The 18,606-nt window shown below is 35.7% G+C and overlaps 1 protein-coding gene across 6 annotated transcripts in view; it reads right to left on the bottom strand.

Moving 5' to 3' along the window:
- The window catches only part of ZNF148 (zinc finger protein 148), a 130,772-nt gene that overhangs the window by 38,750 nt on the left and 73,416 nt on the right, over window positions 1–18,606 (bottom strand). For all 6 annotated transcript variants that reach the window (XM_079923157.1, XM_079923158.1, XM_079923160.1 and 3 more), the window contains 3 exons: window positions 16,188–16,313; window positions 6,010–6,133; window positions 4,725–4,808 (listed from right to left, as the gene is read on the bottom strand). In XM_079923157.1, coding sequence (XP_079779283.1) covers window positions 4,725–4,808; window positions 6,010–6,133; window positions 16,188–16,313 — 334 coding nt within the window. The remainder of the gene's footprint in view (window positions 1–4,724; window positions 4,809–6,009; window positions 6,134–16,187; window positions 16,314–18,606) is intronic.

Genomic DNA, 18,606 nt, shown 5'->3' with positions numbered 1-18,606 from the left:
TGTAGTCTTCTAAAGACTGCACATCTGGCTCTTCTTCAGGGCACAAGAGCATTTTGTATAAAACTCTACAACACTTACTACACTTGGCCTGTTTATATGTGTATCTCTCCCATTAGAATGTAAATTCCAACATCACTAATTATTAGAGAAATGCAAATCAAAACTACAATGAGGTACCACCTCACACCAGTCAGAATGGTCGCCATCAAAAATCAACAAACAATAAATGCTGGCGAGGGTGTGGAGAAAAGGGAACCCTCCTATACTGTTGGTGGGAATGTAAATTGGTGTAGCCACTACGGAGAACAGTATGGAGGTTCCTTAAAAAGCTGAAAATATCAGGGTGATGGTGGCCTCGTACGATGAGTTTGGGAGTGTTGCTCCCTCACATATACCATGTTCTTGGATTGGAAGAATCAACATAGTGAAAATGACTCTACTACCCAAAGCAATCTACAGATCCAATGCAATCCCCTATCAAACTACCACTGGCATTTTTCACAGAACTAGAACAAAAAAAATCTTAAAATTTGTATGGAGATACAAAAGACCCCGAATAGCCAAAGCAGTCTTGAGGGAAAAAAACAGAGCTGGAGGAATCAGACTCCCTGACTTCAGACTATACTACAAAGCTACAGTAATCAACACAGTATGGTACTGCCACAAAAACAGAAATATAGATCAATGGAACAAGATAGAAAGCCCAGAGATAAACCCACGCACATATGGTCACCTTATCTTTGATAAAGAAGGCAAGAATATACAGTGGAGAAAAGACAGCCTCTTCAATAAGTGGTGCTTGGAAAACTGGACAGATACATGTAAAAGTATGAAATTAGAACACTCCCTAACACCATACACAAAAATAAACTTAAGGGCTTCCCTGGTGGCGCAGTGGTTGAGAGTCTGCCTGCCGATGCAGGAGACACGGGTTCGTGCCCCGGTCTGGGAAGATCCCACATGCCGCAGAGCAGCTGGGCCCGTGAGTCGTGGCTGTTGAGCCTGTGCGTCTGGAGCCTGTGCTCCGCAACGGGAGAGGCCACAGCAGTGAGAGGCCCACGTACCACAAAAAAACAAAACAAACAACAAAAAAACTCAAAATGGATTAAAGACCTAAATGTAAGGCCAGACACTATCAAACTCTTGGAGGAAAACATAGGCGGAACACCCTATGACATAAATCACAGCAAGATCCTTTTTGACCCACCTCCTACAGAAATGGAAATAAAAAAAATAAACAAATGGGACCTAATGAAACTTAAAAGCTTTGGCATAGCAAAGGAAACCATAAACAAGACCAAAAGACAACCCTCAGAATGGGAGAAAATATTTGCAAATGAAGCAACTGACAAAGGATTAATCCCCAAAATTTATAAGCAGCTCATGCAGCTCAATATCAAAAAAACAAACAACACAATCCAAAAATGGGCAGAAGACCTAAATAGGCATTTATCCAAAGAAGATACACAGACTGCAAAAAAACACATGAAAGAATGCTCAACATCATTAATCATTAGAGAAATGCAAATCAAAACTACAATGAGATTTCATCTCACACCGGTCAGAATGGCCATCATCAAAAAATCTACAAACAATGGATGCTGGAGAGGGTGTGGAGAAAAGGGAACCCTCTAGCACTGTTGGTGGGAATGTGAATTGATACAGCCACTATGGAGAACAGTATGGAGGTTCCTTATAAAACTAAAAATAGAACTACCATACGACCCAGCAATCCCACTACTGGGCATATACCCTGAAAAATCCATAATTCAAAAAGAGTCATGTACCAAAATGTTCATTGCAGCTCTATTTACAATAGCCAGGACATGGAAGCAACCTAAGTGTCCATCAACAGATGAATGGATAAAGAAGATGTGGCACATATATACAATGGAATATTACTCAGCCATAAAAAGAAACGAAATGGAGTTATTTGTAGTGAGGTGGATGGACCTAGAGTCTGTCATACAGAGTGAAGTAAGTCAAAGAGAAAAACAAATACCATATGCTAACACATATATATGGAATTTAAGGGGAAAAAAAAAAAGGACATGAAGAACGTAGGGGCAAGATGGGAATAAAGACACAGACCTACTAGAGAATGGACTTGAGGATATGGGTAGGGGGAAGGGTAAGCTGTGACAAAGTGAGAGAGTGGCATGGACATATATACACTACCAAACGTAAAATAGATACCTAGTGGGAAGCAGCCGCATAGCACAGGGAGATCAGCTCGGTGCTTTGTGACCACCTAGAGGGGTGGGATAGGGAGGGTGGGAGGAAGACGCAAGACGGAGGGGATATGGGGATATATGTATATGTATAGCTGGTTCACTTTGTTATAAAGCAGAAACTAACACACCATTGTAAAGCAATTATACTCCAATAAAAATACTAAAAAAAAGAAAATAGAACTACCATAAGACCCAGCAATTCCACTACTAGGTGTATACCCAGAGAAAAATCATAGTTCGAAAAGATACATTCACCCCAATGTTCACTGCAGCACTATTTACAATAGCCAGGACATGGAAGCAACCTAAATGTCCATCAACAGAAGAATGGATAAAGATGTGGTACATACACACAATGGAATATTACTCAGCCACAAAAAAAGAACAAAATAATGCCATTTGCAGCAACATGGATGGACCTAGAGACTGTCATACTAAGTGAAGTAAGTCAGACACAGGAAGACAAATATCATGATATTGCTTATATGTGCAATCTAAAAAAAGGGGTACAAATGAACTTATTTACAAAACAGAAGTAGAGTCACAGATGTAGAAAACAAACGGTTACCAGGGGATTTGGTGGGGGCGGGGTGGATAAATTGGGAGACTGGGATTGACATAAACACACTACTATATATAAAATAGGTAACTAATAAACACCTACTGTATAGCACAGGAACTCTACTCAGTACTCTGTAATGGCCTATATGGGAAAAGAATCTAAAAAAAGAGTGGATATATGTATATGTATAACTGATTCACTTTGTTGTACACCTGAAACTAACAAAACATTGTACATCAACTATACTCCAATAAAAATTTTTTTTAAAAAGGTGAACTCCAAGGAAACTGCCTTTTATTACCTATTTCTGGTACATGAAAAATACTGCCAGCTCAGTAAAATTTGTTGAATGAGTGATTAAATCATCAAAATCTAATAGGTATTAAAAAATACAAAACATTTAACTGTTTTCATTTATCATTATCTGATTGGCTTTTATTATTGTATAAACTTTAAATTTACCTATAAGTCACAAAAAAATCAATAAAGTTGGGACCTCCCTGGTGGTCCAGTGGTAAAGAATCCACCTTCCAATGCAGAAGACGCGGGTTTGATCCCTGATCAGGGAACTAAGATCCCACGTGCCACGGGGGCAACTAAGCACTCATGCCACAACTAGAAAGAAGCCCCTGTGCCAAAACAAAGAGCTCACATGCCTCAACGAAGATCCCGCATGCCACAGCTAAGACCCAACACAGCCAAAAAAAAAAATAGAATATTAAAAAAAAATAACAGGACTTAAAAAAAAAAAAATCAATACCGTTGTTCTTCCTCCCAAGTGCCTTGTATACTCCCATCTAGAAATGGTGAAAAATGTTTACTTAAGAAACTGAAATGGGTGGTGCGCATAATGATCTTTGAAAAGTAGAACATCAAAGCATACAGATGTGCTACACAGCTGAAGTTTTATTTAGGAGACTAGCCATGTTCATGTTTGTTAGGGGCCAATAAAGTTAAGGAAAGTTTATTAGGCAGAAAAGCTTGCTTCCTCTATATGACAAACTGTCCAAAGATCCCCTTTCACAGGTACTGTAGGTACCATGAGAACACATCTAAATAACAACACTGGGCAGGTACTTGCTTGACTACTTAATATAGAGATATATGAAGAACCTTAATATTTTCAATATTCATATATTATCACCATCATTTTCAATTCTATTTAAATGTAAGAACCAAAGTTATACAAATTTACCAACTCTTTTATTCCATCACAAAAAGGCAAAATACTGGAAATAAATTCTAAAGAAACACTTTTCATCATGCTTAGAGATGTCAAAAGTTGATAGTTTACTAAATCAAGATTACATATAAAACTTGGTTTTACGTTCGTCAAAAAAAAAAAAAAAAAGAATAAATGCAACTAAATGTTTGCTCTAAAATGAGGCTCAACTTTTAAAGGTATGGGTTCCTTTATAGTGATCTTCCAAAATATTTGTTTCTAAATCTTTAACAACTTGACTTAAAAATTGGAAGTTTACAATTTATAAGATTATAACTCTCTTGATATAGTAAGCTATATACATGAAACTGTAAGGGGGAAAAAAGTGGTATCGCTATTTTAGGACTCAGGCACTTTGCTTCATCCCCCTGGCTAATTACTGCAAATGATATTTTTACCTACTCTAAACTTGTTAAACATCTAAGGAAACAGCTATTACACAAAATTTTCTTTCCATTTGTCACTTTAAACATATTTTAAGCTATTATGAAACTCTATTTCAAAGTAATTTATTAGGCTCAGATATTAAGTCAAGTCCTACAGTTAATACTGATTTACTGAAGGAAGAAAAAAGACAAGCTGTGATAAATACTCTTAAGAAACAAAACTGACAAAAGTTGCAACAAGTTGTTGCTCCTTATTAAAAATTCTTCCCTATATTTGAAATGGTAATTTTAATGACCCTAGTAAGGGAGGCAACACTCACCAGTATGAATCTTCTCATGTCTCTGTAGCAGGTACTTCTGTATGAAACGCATGTCACATTGACTACATTGAAATGGTTTTTCACCTTAAAATAATTTCACATCCACAAATTAGTTACTGGATAAAACACAGTTTATAGTTACTATTTTTGAAGAAAGAGAAATCTTAGAAGCCCAAATTCTGGAAATTCCAAATTATCCACACAAAGTTTTTATACTATTCATTAACAGAATTTTATTTCCTCTCAATTTCCTCCCCAAGATTTAAAAATTCACATTCTCACAACCTCACAAAAATGAGATTAAATCTTTCAAGGGAAAAAGAAGTAAATAAATAAAGCAATTTAAAATAGAATTTAAAAATCACAAGGCTAGAAAGGACTCTACAGGTTACCAAGTGTGTCTTAAACATCTCTTCTTTTTATCTGGAGGAAGATCCACCCACCTTGTTCTCCCTGGCTAACCACCACTTTATGCCCTTTCACTTATTTTCTCCAGAACCTTCAGAACTTTCTAAACATCCCCTTAAAAAAAAACTAATCCTGTCTCTTCAAACGTTCCCTCTCTGTTGGAGCCTTTCCTTTCAGTAGTCTACCCTATGTCTCAAATTCTTCACCACCCACTTGTCCTTTAATCCTTATACTCTGCTTTCTGAAAAGCTTACTCATGATCTCCCTGCTATTTATTCTAATGGTTTGTTCTCAGCTCTCAGGTCTCTCTCTATCCTCTCAGAAGGCTGTGTGCTATGGTTGATCCTACCCTCCTTGGAATTCTCTTTGGGCTTCTGGAACACTGTATTTTATCAGTTCATCAAATCTACCTTATTACTCTGTCTCCCTACCCACCCCCCCCTTAACTCAACGTACATGTCTAGTAATCTTTCCCCAAAGATCTGTGATCAGGTCTTTAGTTCTGATCTCCACAACTTCATGTTATTTTTTTATATTTGATTCCCAAATTCATATTTCAAACTCCATCTGGACATCTTACATAGAAAAATAAATGCTGACAGGCTTTTAATAGTTCATTCTTTGACTGTTTCTCTAGCTAAAAAGAACACATTAAGCCAGATAAATATTCAATTAAGACTAATTTTGCACATCTATACTAATTGTTTTCTCATTTAAAGTTTTTCCTGCTTTCCTTCTTACATCCTGGCCTATGAAGTCTCTGATTTGAAATGCCAGGTTACCTAAAGCCTTAGAAATGAATGACATTTACAAGAAGATGAAAATAGCAAAGATAATAATTTTAATGGCCATAAGCCCACTTTAATTCAAGAAATACCTGTATGAATGAAGACATGTCTCTGTAAGTGATAGTTCGTTCTAAAGGCAGCATTGCAGTGCTCACAAACGTGAGATTTAGGGGTTTTCAAACCAAGTGATCCATCCTCATTTATTGTAAGGATCTGGTTTTAAAAAAAAAAAGGCGAAACAAAAGAAAGAAATTTTTAAAACGTAATACTAACTTATAAAACAGATAATGCCTTTTAATGCAAACAATGGTCACCAGAAACTATGAAATATTTTTTCCTAAATAATCTTGAGAGGGCTATTAGAATAATGTTACCATTAATTTTAAGAAAGTACAATGTGACTCAGTATGGGTAAAAATCACTAATAAAACCTTGGAAGCTGGTTAGGTAAGATCTCAGCACTCTGCTCCCTCCTCTCCAAACCTGATGTCTAGTAGAGTCCCCTAAGTGTTCTCTGCTAGGGTGAGTATAGCTTTATTTTCAATTTCAAAATATCACATATGCAGGACAAAAGTCTTATGTTTTAGACATGGCGTAAATATCAATCAAATAGCACTGGTTAAATAAATCATGGAAAATGAATACAATTTAATATCATGTGGCTGTAAAATAAAACGAGAAAGCTCTCTATATACTTACATAGAAAGAGCTCGAGGATTTATTCTTAAGTAAGAAAAAAAGCAAGGTCCAGAATCTAGTATATAATTTTGCTAATTTTGTATACAAGATAGTACATATAGCAATATATATTTGTTTGCATATGCATAAAAACTATTTGAGAAGGATATACATAAAATGTATATAACCTTGGTTGTCATGGCTGGGGAACTTGGCATATAGGAGATATGGCAGGAGGGAGGTTTTACACTGTACATACTTAAAACATTTTTCTGAACCATACAAACGCTTACTTATTACGTTCTCCTTTTTCTTTCTTCTTAAAGAAGAAAAAAAGAAAACTAACTTTTTAAGTCATCCTAGAACTGAATTTTGAGTCTGGTTCAGTTTAGGACCTCTAAGGTTATTCTAGGACTACTGAACTATTGTTAAGCATATTCCTTAATAAATGAGAGTGGGTATGGGGAAGGAAGACAGGTGACAAAAGACATCAACCTTGTCTGCCTGTGCTTCCTGTGGTCGAGAATATCTTGGGCCAGGTCTGGACAGTTCCGGAGAGAAGCTCACCTTTGGGCTTCATGTATTCCAGTTTATCAACCATTTGTCCAACATGCAACATTTAAACTGCCTCTTCTCACCAGACACATGGCAGAGTGAAAATAACAAATAATCCCTTTTTTCATTATTGAGGAGAGAAGAAAGATGACAAAATATGATGTGAAGATAAGAAGCAGAGAAATCTAGGAGGTAAGATCAGGAGGAATATGGCAAGTGAGAGGGAAACAGTATTGGAGGTGGGGGCATACAGAGTGGGAGCCAAGAAACTGTGTACCACACAGGGTAGAGAAATCTAGCAAACATCTTACAAAATACAAAGTCCTGTGGAAACTGATTAGGGCCTGTAAATACACAGCTATGACCCCCTTCCCAAAACCTAGAAAGAGGGAGTAAGTAAGGAAAAAGGGCTTTAATTTTTTTAAAACAATTTTTTACTTTAAATTCAGGAAGACAATTCAGCCTATACTGTATGTAAATCAACGGTATTTATTATGCAAATTATACAGGGCATGTGGGTTCTGGGCAAACTGCCAATGTGGTCAACAATGCTTCAAAGTCTATGTACCAAAGTCACAGAGGGAAACATTTGGCAGGAGAATGCAAGTGGGTGTCACAGCTTCCTGAAGAGTCAGTGAGAACAGAAAGTTTCATCTCTGGTCAGTCAGTCTAAAATTTTTTCAACCCCTCCAAGTCACAAAATAATATTCAAGTTAACAATGTGTAAAACAAACGAACAAAAAACCCACAAAATCTTTTAAAACATGATTCAAAATATTTCCAACATAAAATAAGTAACAAAAAGATGTTAAACATTTTATACGAAACAGAATAAAAACAAGATAGCACCAGGTATTTTTTCGCATATGTTGATAACAAATAAGAAGATCCAAGTGCCAAAAACATGGCAACTCAATAGCTTTCTGTGGCATAGCAACTGCAAGGAAAGGCTTTGTAAGGAACAAATCCGGCCCAAGTTACTTAATGTGAAACGGATGTAATCCTTGACTATACAAAGCCCTTTTATGAAGAGTTAAGGAGTTCTAGGTCATTGTTTTCTGGCACTGGGGGTAATACTGCCTTTCACTGTGGACTCAAGCCTTAATTCAAGGTGGATTTTATGGATGAAACAGCAAACACTGACTTGTGAATAAGCAGACTGAAAAATCTAGCATATTTGTAAGTTCAATGACACAAAAATCAAATTGTTGAACATTTTGTATTTAATTTTATATTAATTTTTTTCTTTTCTTAGGCCAGGGTAACACACATCTTTGTATCAATATAAAAGAAAATTATCTTGCCTCAGAAGAACACCAGTGGCTCTTCCAATTTATAATGTTTTAAATATAACCGACAGATCTTGTCTGTTTTACTCACCACTATAACCCCAGTACCCAAACGGTATCATAGTGAAACTCTATAAATGTCTGTTGATATGGCTGCCTACTACCCATACCGAACATCCTCACAGCTTACCACTCTATTCTTTGTAAAACTTGCTGCAAATTCACTAAGTAGTAACATAGTGAAATGGCTATGTAAAGAACAAAGTTCCTTGGTGGAACAGAAATGGCTCATTAATACAGGTAAAATTATCTTCCTTGGTATAGACTTGGTTTCTTTTCCTGTTCACATCCTTTCCAGATCTTTTAGTAAAATGTGATCTACCAGGTAAGTGGATTTGCCTGAGATTAGCAGGCTTACTTGCTACGAGTACCATAAAATGTTTTTGCTTTTCTTTTTCCCTTCAACATATGAGCACCATTACAACGGAAGAATTTGAAATTTCCAAGTTTAAACCCTAAGGTGCCTGCTATAATATCTCCACATGATTTGTCTTGACTCCTGTCACTGCTGCTTTTGGAGAAATATGGTACGTTATAAAGATCAAGCAACCAGGCTTCATCAAGAGTAAAGAAATTAGTAATAGTCTAAACAATACTCAGCATACTTGATTTTTTTCCTTAACTGTTTCATAAGTTTAAAACAGAATTTTTCAGTAGAATATTTCAATACCAAATGGAACTCCTCAATTAATCTTCTTTCTTAACCTCACGGTCCATTAGCAGATATATTTTTTGTTCTGAGCCAAATCTGTTCCCAGCTAGCTATCTATATACATAGCAATGCCTATGTTAAATAATATACCAATTTTCATCCAACGAAGCACTAACCTCTGCCTATTCAATTTAGAGATTTTTGACTCCTCAAGGGTCACTGCCACCAAATAACTGAAACTTGACACCCGTCAGTGAGAAAGTTTTATTCTCTTAAAAGGCAGATGTGATTTTCCCCACTCTATGTATACTATGTACTACTGAAATTGTTAAAGCATATTTTAAACTAATGATTATAAGTTTTATCATACATTCTTAAATCAATTTCTAAACCACCAAAACCCCAAAAACAATTTGGAGGAGACAGTTTAAAATTCTCACCTATTATGAGCTGTTTTACTGCAACTGAGGGTGGGGAGTGAGATCTAAAGTTCACTTTACTCTCCAAATCCAACTAGAAATGGAAGAAGAGTGCAAGCCCAAAGACATACAACAAAATAACAAAGTAGCCCAAAGCAATAACCACCTAAACATCCTGACCATCCTACTTATCGTTAATATCCCACCTCACGTTGTCACTTTCTTTCATTCTCCATGATTTTTACTGTCTCTCAGCATTTGATTTTACTTATTAACAAATTTCATTTCTAAATGGCAAGCTTTTGCCAGTGCTAGAACATGAAATTCACTATATCATAAGCATGGTATATATAACATGATATCAATAACTGATGTTCAGGAGAATGACCCTGAGCCTTAGAAAAGGTTATTTCTCTCATATTTCCTAAATATCAGGCAAAGAAGCATGTGAATTTTTTAAAAGGAAGGTTTACATCCAAATATTTTTTAAAATTAGGGTTTGATTCTGTGGAAAAATTATTTACCCAGAATACAAAATTCCCTGGAGAAATTAGATAAATAAAATACTAATACTTTTTTTTTTTTAACTAATTTTCTTCTTCGTTTTTCTCTTAAGTACTATTCCTTATTTCCATCCCCATTCTTACAATCAGTTATTTACCGTAAGGCTACTCCTTCCACAATCAAGCTAACATGTAGGAGAAAGCTTGACAAATAGCTAGTATATCTATTTCTCTCCTTCTTTCAATTAAATTTTCCTCATTTTAAATCACTCAATTTAGAATCTTTTTGATACTAAAATCACTAATCTTTTCTGGGAACCAGTGGTGTATAATAAATTGCTGGGAATGGATTCTCTATATAATTCATAATCTATTTGATTTGTGGGACAGGCTCTTCCTTCCTGAGGTCAGCACAACTCTGAAAAATCAATTTCTACTCAGACCACCTATAGTGTTATAACAAAAAACCCAGTTCCTTTCTTCAGTACCTGATAAGAGATCCTGGCACATAACAGGCACTCAAATTATTTGCTGAGAGAATGAAAAAGGAGATACATTTCAGAATAAGGTAATCAAAAAGCACTCTGCTCTACCTCATTCTATTACTAAAGAGTTTGAAAAGACCTATAAAGCATATATAATACTGGATTAAGATAATATTGTTATATTTTACTGAAAAGGATTCTTAGAGTTCATCAATGTTAACTCAACAATCCTCATAAAACCCTTCTGTGGTGGAAAACGTCATCACCCAATTCACATAAGTCAATAGCAAAGTCGGGTGGTAATACCTCATTTATCCAGAAACTTTTACTATTAAGACTTGAGATTCTCAAGCCCCAACGCAGCCAAAAAAAAAAGTGGTGCTGGGAAAACTGGACAGCTACATGTAAAAGAAGGAAATTAGAACACTCCCTAACACCATACACAAAAATAAACTCAAAATGGATTAGAGACCTAAATGTAAGGCCAGACACTATAAAACGCTTAGAGGAAAACATAGGAAGAACACTCTTTGACATAAATCACAGCAAGATCTTTTTTTGATCCACCTCCTAGAGAAATGGAAATAAAAACAAAAATAAACAAATGAAACTTAAAAGCTTTTGCACAGCAAAGGAAACTACAAACAAGACAAAAAGACACTCCTCAGAATGGGAGAAAATATTTGCAAATGAATCAACGGACAAAGGATTAATTTCCAAAATATATAAACAGCTCATGCAGCTCAATATTAAAAAAACAAACAACCCAATCCAAAAATGGGCAGAAGACCTAAATAGGCATTTCTCCAAAGAAGACATACAGATGGCCAAGCAGCACATGAAAAGCTGCTCAACATCACTAATAATTAGAGAAATGCAAATCAAAACTACAATGAGGTATCACATCACACCAGTTAGAATGGGCATCATCAGAAAATCTACAAACAACAAACACTGGAGAGGGTGTGGAGAAAAGGGAACCCTCCTGCACTGTTAGTGGGAATGTAAATTGATACAGTCACTATGGAGGACAGTATGGAGGTTCCTTAAAAAACTAAAAATAGAACTACCATATGACCCAGCAATCCCACTACTGGGCATATACCCAGAGAAAACCATAATTAAAAAGACACATGCATCCCAATGTTCACTGCAGCACTATTTACAATAGCCAGGTCATGGAAGCAACCTAAATGCCCATCGACACACAAATGGATAAAGAAGATGTGGTACATATATACAATGGAATATTACTCAGCCATAAAAAGGAACGAAATTGGGTCATTTGTAGAGACGTGGATGGATCGAGACTGTCATACAGAGTGAAGTTAGTCAGAAAGAGAAAAACAAATATTGTATATTAATGCATATATGTGGAACCTAGAAAAATGGTACAGATGAACCGGTTTGCCAGGCAGAAATAGAGACACAGAAGTACAGAACAAACGTATGGACACCAGGGGGGAAAGCGGCGGGGGTGGGGGAGACGAATTGGGCGATTGGGATTGACATGTATACACTGATGTGTATAAAACATGACTAATAAGGACCTGCTGTATAAAAAAATAAATAAAATAAAATTCCAAAAAAAAAACAGTACTCAGAGTTGTGAGGGTTAAATGAGTTAATGATATCAAGTGTTTAGAACAGTGCCTGGCACATACTAGTGTGTGTAAGAGCACTATAAAAATAGTTGTTATTATTATAAAGTTTGGAAAACAAGAAAAGCTGAGAGCAACCTTTTTAGTATGCAAAGAGTGTTAAAAGAGAATGAACCAGAATAGTAGGAAAGCAATTTCATTTCTTACAGTAGTGTTAAATATGGTGGAAGGGTAGACCATTTTATGTGAGGTTTTGCAAAGAACAATAAAAAGAGGGTGAAAATTGACCTCGCCAAGTACTGCAGGGACATGACATTAAAGTCAGGACAATAAATTCAACAAAAAAAGACTAGGTGATCTTTAAAAAAAAAAAAAAATGTAAACCATAATCACCCTGGACTCTTAGTATAAATGGAAATCCCCTAAATTAGAATCTCCGAGGATGGGGCCTGCGTATTTATAACTGGAATAGACCTATGGGTGATCTAACGCAGAGCCACGAGAACCACCAACATGAATGCACTGAGACTGGATTAAGTCTACTAAAACTTTTCATACATTTCTAATAACTTTAGTTCTCTGTAGTCCTAATCCACAACAAAACAAAAAAAGAGTCAAAGGGGCAATGGAAGGTGATGTTAAGTGGCCACATGGGTACAGCAATGTAAAAATGAATAGTATATCATTAAGGAATGAGACAGTGAAGCAATTATAAGCAGTCAAAAAACTCTTAAAGTCTAGCAGTCAGGAGTTTTCAGGATGAGGGGAAAAAAGCCCTAACATCTCAGTCTTCCCAGAGGGCTTCACTATGATACGTATGATTTTTTCTTTAATGTTTACAACATCAACCCCAAAGCATTAAAAGCTGAATTATGTTCAAATGTACTATGTTTTAAAAGAAAACAACATATTAAAGATTTCCAACTAAGTGGTTAAAATAAAATTAAACATTTAAAAGGGACAAGTTTTTATTATATAGAAAATTTGCTTTCATAAAACAACTTATTCCATGACAGTATCAAATAACTTGATCAAGATAACATTCCCTAGCTTGATTACCCTCTTCTTCAGACATGCTGCCAAACGTATTTTGGCAATTTTCAAGTGTCAAATCTACCTTAAGATGACTAAGCTTTGCCATATGATAAAGGCTCAGGAAGCAACTACTGCTTAAAATTCATGGCAGCTAAAAATGACATAACATTACAGTATTTCTCACCACAAAGCTTAGTTGGAAGGGACCAGGTCTACATGGATGTGTAAGCTCTAATATTTTTACTAAAAGTCCATAAGATAACTTCAGTGATACTTCCTGTATGGATCCCCAATCTAACATGACACAATGGTAACATATACTCAAAATATTAGTAATGGCAAAATCCAAGATTTGGGAAAAGTGTTTGCAGAGAGTGGAGTCCTCTAAGCATAATACATTACAATTAATTGAGAAACTTAAAGCTGTTTTTAAGGAATTTAAAACAAGCAACACATTGATTTATAAACATGAGATAAGGTTTTCTTTCTCTTCATACAGAAAGGGGAGAGTTACTTTAATGAAAAATCAGAAGTGTGAATGTTTAAACACATGTTCAAAGTTCTGAGACTCCAGACACAAAACCACTCATCTGGACACTGCAAGACCAGTGTTAAAAACAGACCACAACCATTCTCTGTCCTATTACATGTAACAGGTCAGGACAATCTAAAAATAATTGTTTTTGTTATTCTCACATCCATGTCTGCCATATATTATTTCCAGTCATTTCAGCCTCCTAAGAACTGCTCTAAAAAGACTGCCCAAAACATTTTCTTATATACAGTATACTCAGAATAGGCCAAATCTTTCATCTAGCAACTACATAGATATATATACAAATATTTAAATAATGTCCTTAGAAATATTTTGATAATACATTATAAATGACTTTATCTCAAATTAGACAAGCAAAAATGGCTTAAACTGTAAAAATCTGATCTGTACTACCTAGAACATATAAAGATTCCAAATAACATCCTACTAGAAGATAATAATCTGAGTTTTAGTCAGAATTTCAGAATTATACTCAAGCATAGTATCAGAAAAACATGGCAATGAAACATCAAGGAAAATGTACAACTTACATATATTATTTTTAAAGACTTGAAATAGATTCCCCATAGATCAGCAATGAACCCAAAGTAACATAATCACTATCTCAATTTTAGAAATTAATTTTTTCCTCAAAGAACTTGATGTATTCATTAATGTAAAATTTTAAAAGTCTCATATATCACTGAGAAAAATATTAACCTCAAGAAAAGAAAGGGAAGAAAGGAAGGGGGGCATAAAGGGATAGCACAAAACATGAAATATAAAATGTCAATAATTATGAAAAAAAACACAAGTTTTAGTATGACCAATATCCAAAGAAATTAAAATTTAAACTATAATGAGACACCCATCTTAAGCTACAAAAAAAACAAAGTTTCATACTCAAGGCTGGTGAGAGTATGGACAAACACACCTTAGGTCCACTGCAGGTAGCAATGTAACTGATACAACATTTCTGGAAGGAGTAACATTATCAAGAAACTTTACTTATTTTGCTTGCTTCCTTGCTTATGTACTCATTTATTTTTAAAGAAACCTTTTTAAAAGTTCACGCCCTTTGATTTCGTAGTACACGAAGATCCATACACAAATATTTCAAGAGCAGCATGATTTAAAATGAAGGCAAAGAGAAAACAACTTTCCAACAACAGAGCAATCACTGAATATAATGTGATATATCAAAAAATAATACATTCATTATGCAGGTAATAAAATCGTTATAAAAAATCTTTAATAACTTTAAAAATAGTTTACATACTCTTTAAGTTACAAATCAGGAAATTCAGACAATCTACACAAATTTGAAAATAGAAAGGCAATATTGCAGAAAATTAAGGTATTCACCTCTAGGAAATGTAACTATGGGTTATTTTAGTCTCTATATTTTTCAAACAGTAGCCACACTTATATATCCCAAAAGCAGTGGTATGTTGGTAAATGTTTAACAACAGTTTAAGGAGTCAGTGGGCTGCGTTGCTGATTTCCATGGTGTAAATATTCTCACCATGCCTAATTTCAAGCTACCAATGGTTTTAGCACCAGCTTGCAAAATTCCTGAAAACTCAGCAATCAGCTCTGGCAAGCCAGTACAAACTGGGTTCAGCACACCATTTGAGTCCAAAAGTATACAAATAATGATGATGATTATGATTTAAATCACAAATACAAAAACAAGTAGCCCTCAAAATAAAAAGGTCATGTTATAAAATCTTTTTTAAAAAGTCTTCTTCACTACACGAGGGAAGAAAACAAAAGATGAAAAATAACTATAAAGATACAAATTATACTATACAGAGTTCAAAGACTTCCCCAGAATACCAAAATGCTACATATAGTCAACTACTACTGTACTGAAAAGGAAAAAAGGCAGGCAATTCCTAATAGTATTTACGGGTCAGTTGTTTATTTATTAATCCATTCATTCACCCACAGTATTTATTGAGAGTCCCTTAGGCCTACTATTCCAGGCTCTTAGGATATAGCTGTGAATAAAATTAGTCCCTGCCCTGGTGGAGCTCACATTCTATTCTAGCACAGTTATCACACAACCTTTTCCTAATGAGGAATCAATACTGAATTTTCCTGAAACCATATATTAACATAAGTAAAACTAATATGAATGAGAAGCAAGGGCACTGCATACCATCTGTTAGTTTTTAAAGAAAAGAGAGACACGGGGTAAGAAAAGTTTGTTTTCAAAAAAAAAAAAAACACGGTGAAAGGGAAGTGGAAAAATTTAAAGCAGTGGCCCACCACCTCTATTCAGGCAAGCATCCCTTCCTTTCTCCTGGTGAAGCTGATGCAACATTCCAACTTTACTAAGCCATATGAGACTTTTATGTTGCCTATGGTCCAGCCAGATTCCTGCCAATAAGATTAAGCAATTGTATGGGAGTAGTATGTTAGGAACCACCACCTTAAAATATTCTCTTACTTTTGCAGGAGAACGTTGTTTCCGTTTCTTCTTTTTCTGTAAGTCTACTGGCTCTCTGATTTGTTTTTTGTCTCTCATCAGTTGCTCAGATACATCAGTAAAAGTAATTTCCTGCTTTACACTTATCTGTTAAAAAAAAAAAGCCAATTTTAGAAATAAACAAAAAGTCTATTGTGACAAAAAGCCATTGCATGCTTAATCCTTTGCTAAACCTACCTACAGGTGCTCCCAAAATGATTATTTGTGTGTGCAAGAGTGTGTTGAAGAATTCATTAATATGTAATTGATATATAAGAATCAACAGTATATAAATTGAGGGAATAAACTAGGATTTTACAAAAATTTATCTGGAAAGAAAAAGATTAAAATGTCCTGGGAAAAGATAATTACGACCTAGCAGAATAAAGCAGAAGTGAGCACACAATTTCACTCCCACATTTAAGGAAACTGATGTTAAAGTTAAAGGCACAAAAAAGGTTAAATTCCAAAATCAATAAAATACTGGGGGATAAAAGGCGTATTCAGACTTCATGATGGGTTTCTCTCAATTTACAAAACATCACAAAAACAACACAAAATTCTAAAAGGTAATCTCATCAAAAAAGGAATGATAAACTAACAATGAAATCTAATTATCTTTAAGTTCAATGTTTTTGGCAATATCTTAGCCAGTATTTTCCTGGCCTCTACAACCATCATCAAATGTGTGTTTATAGAACTGCATATGGTTTTAGGCCCCTGCTATGTACAAGACACAATTCTAGCTACATGATAACAAGAAATGTTAAGATGTCAACAATGTTATCTCATCTTTAGATCTCAGTTCTCACAGATGTGAAGAGCTGCGTGTCCTAAAAAATAATATGGGGACTTCCCTGGTGGCACAGTGGTTAAGAATCCATCTCCCAATGCAGGGGACGTGGGTTCAATCCCTGGGCAGGGAACTAGATCCCACATGCATGCCGAAACTAAGAGTTCGCGTGCCACAACTAAGGAGCACACATGTCGCAACTAAGGAGCCCGCAAGCAGCAACTAAGACCTGGCACAACCAAAAATAAAAAAAAATTTTTAATTTAAAAAATATATGGAGGTTCTATGATCATTAACAGTAGCATCAATTCTCATCAGAATTGATGGCGCACAGTCATCCTGCTGTGCTACATTTTCAACCTATCCCTGAAATGAAAACACAAGTATCTTAAAACTAAGAAACTTTCAACCAACAAGCTCTGAAATACATTAAAAATCCTTGACTCTTCGACCATGTGAGGACACAACGAGAAGTCTGCAACCTGGAAGGGGACCCTCACCCAACCATACTTGCACCCTGATCACGGACTTCCAGCCTCCAGAACAGTGAGAAACAAATTTCTGTTGTTTATAAGCTTTTAAAAAAATCTTGATAATAGTCCAGGAAATACAATGTGCTAATGGCTACATTTTCAAAAAATACACTTAAAAAGGGGGTGCAAAAGGTTATAAACATCTTACAGACTCATAGTGTAAAGCTGGAAGACAGAGCTGTGCAGAGGGGTTCATGAGGGAAATGCAACATAAGCAAGGAATTTCAAACTAACCAAATAAAGAACTGGAAGTTTTCAAAAATTCCTGAAATGTGGGGGGCGTGAGAATTGCAAATCAAGGAGAACCTAGGCATAAAAACATGACTGTAAATGATTATTTAGCTAATAATTCTTTCTATCAGGTTAGAGAATCGTACTAATGACCATTCTTATGGCTTCTTTTGGTGTAATTATTTGAAACATAAAATAGAATGGTAAGGTCACCTCCAACAAGGCTTTGGAACACAGACATGTTACCATCTTTGAAGTGATGTTTACTGAAATACAACTATTGAAACTGGGTATGAGACAAGGAGAAATGACAACAGACTAAGCAGTTGCTTAACTACTCTGGTCTTATGTTGCAGCAAAAAGTAGTTCCAACATTTCTGTCAACTTATAAATTACAAAGAAACCATGAAAATATAGCATGCAGCAGTAAGAAAGAGCCGGGGACTTCCTTGGTGGCACAGTGGTTGAGAACCCGCCTGCCAATGCAGGGGACACGGGTTCGAGCCCTGGTCCGGGAAGATCCCACATGCCACGGAGCAACTAAGCCTGTGCGCCACAACTACTAAGCCTGCGCTCAGAGCCAGCGAACCACAGCTACTGAGCCCACGTGCCACAACTACTGAAGCCCGTGCGCCTAGAGCCCGTGCTCCGCAACAAGAGAAGCCACCACAATGAGAAGCCCGTGTGCTGCAACGAAGAGTAGCCCTTGCTCGCCACAACTAGAGAGAGCCTGCACACAGCAACGAAGACCCAATGCAGCCATAAATTAACTAATTAATTAATTTTAAAAAAATAAGAGACCAACTTTTTTTCAGCAAAAGTGTCGAGTAGAGTGTAAGACAGA

The sequence above is a fragment of the Stenella coeruleoalba genome (genome assembly GCF_951394435.1).
Source record: "Stenella coeruleoalba genome assembly, chromosome: 5".
Taxonomy (NCBI): Eukaryota; Metazoa; Chordata; class Mammalia; order Artiodactyla; family Delphinidae; genus Stenella; species Stenella coeruleoalba.
Note: the sequence above shows the minus strand (reverse complement) of the source record. Positions and strands in the feature narration are given on the sequence as shown.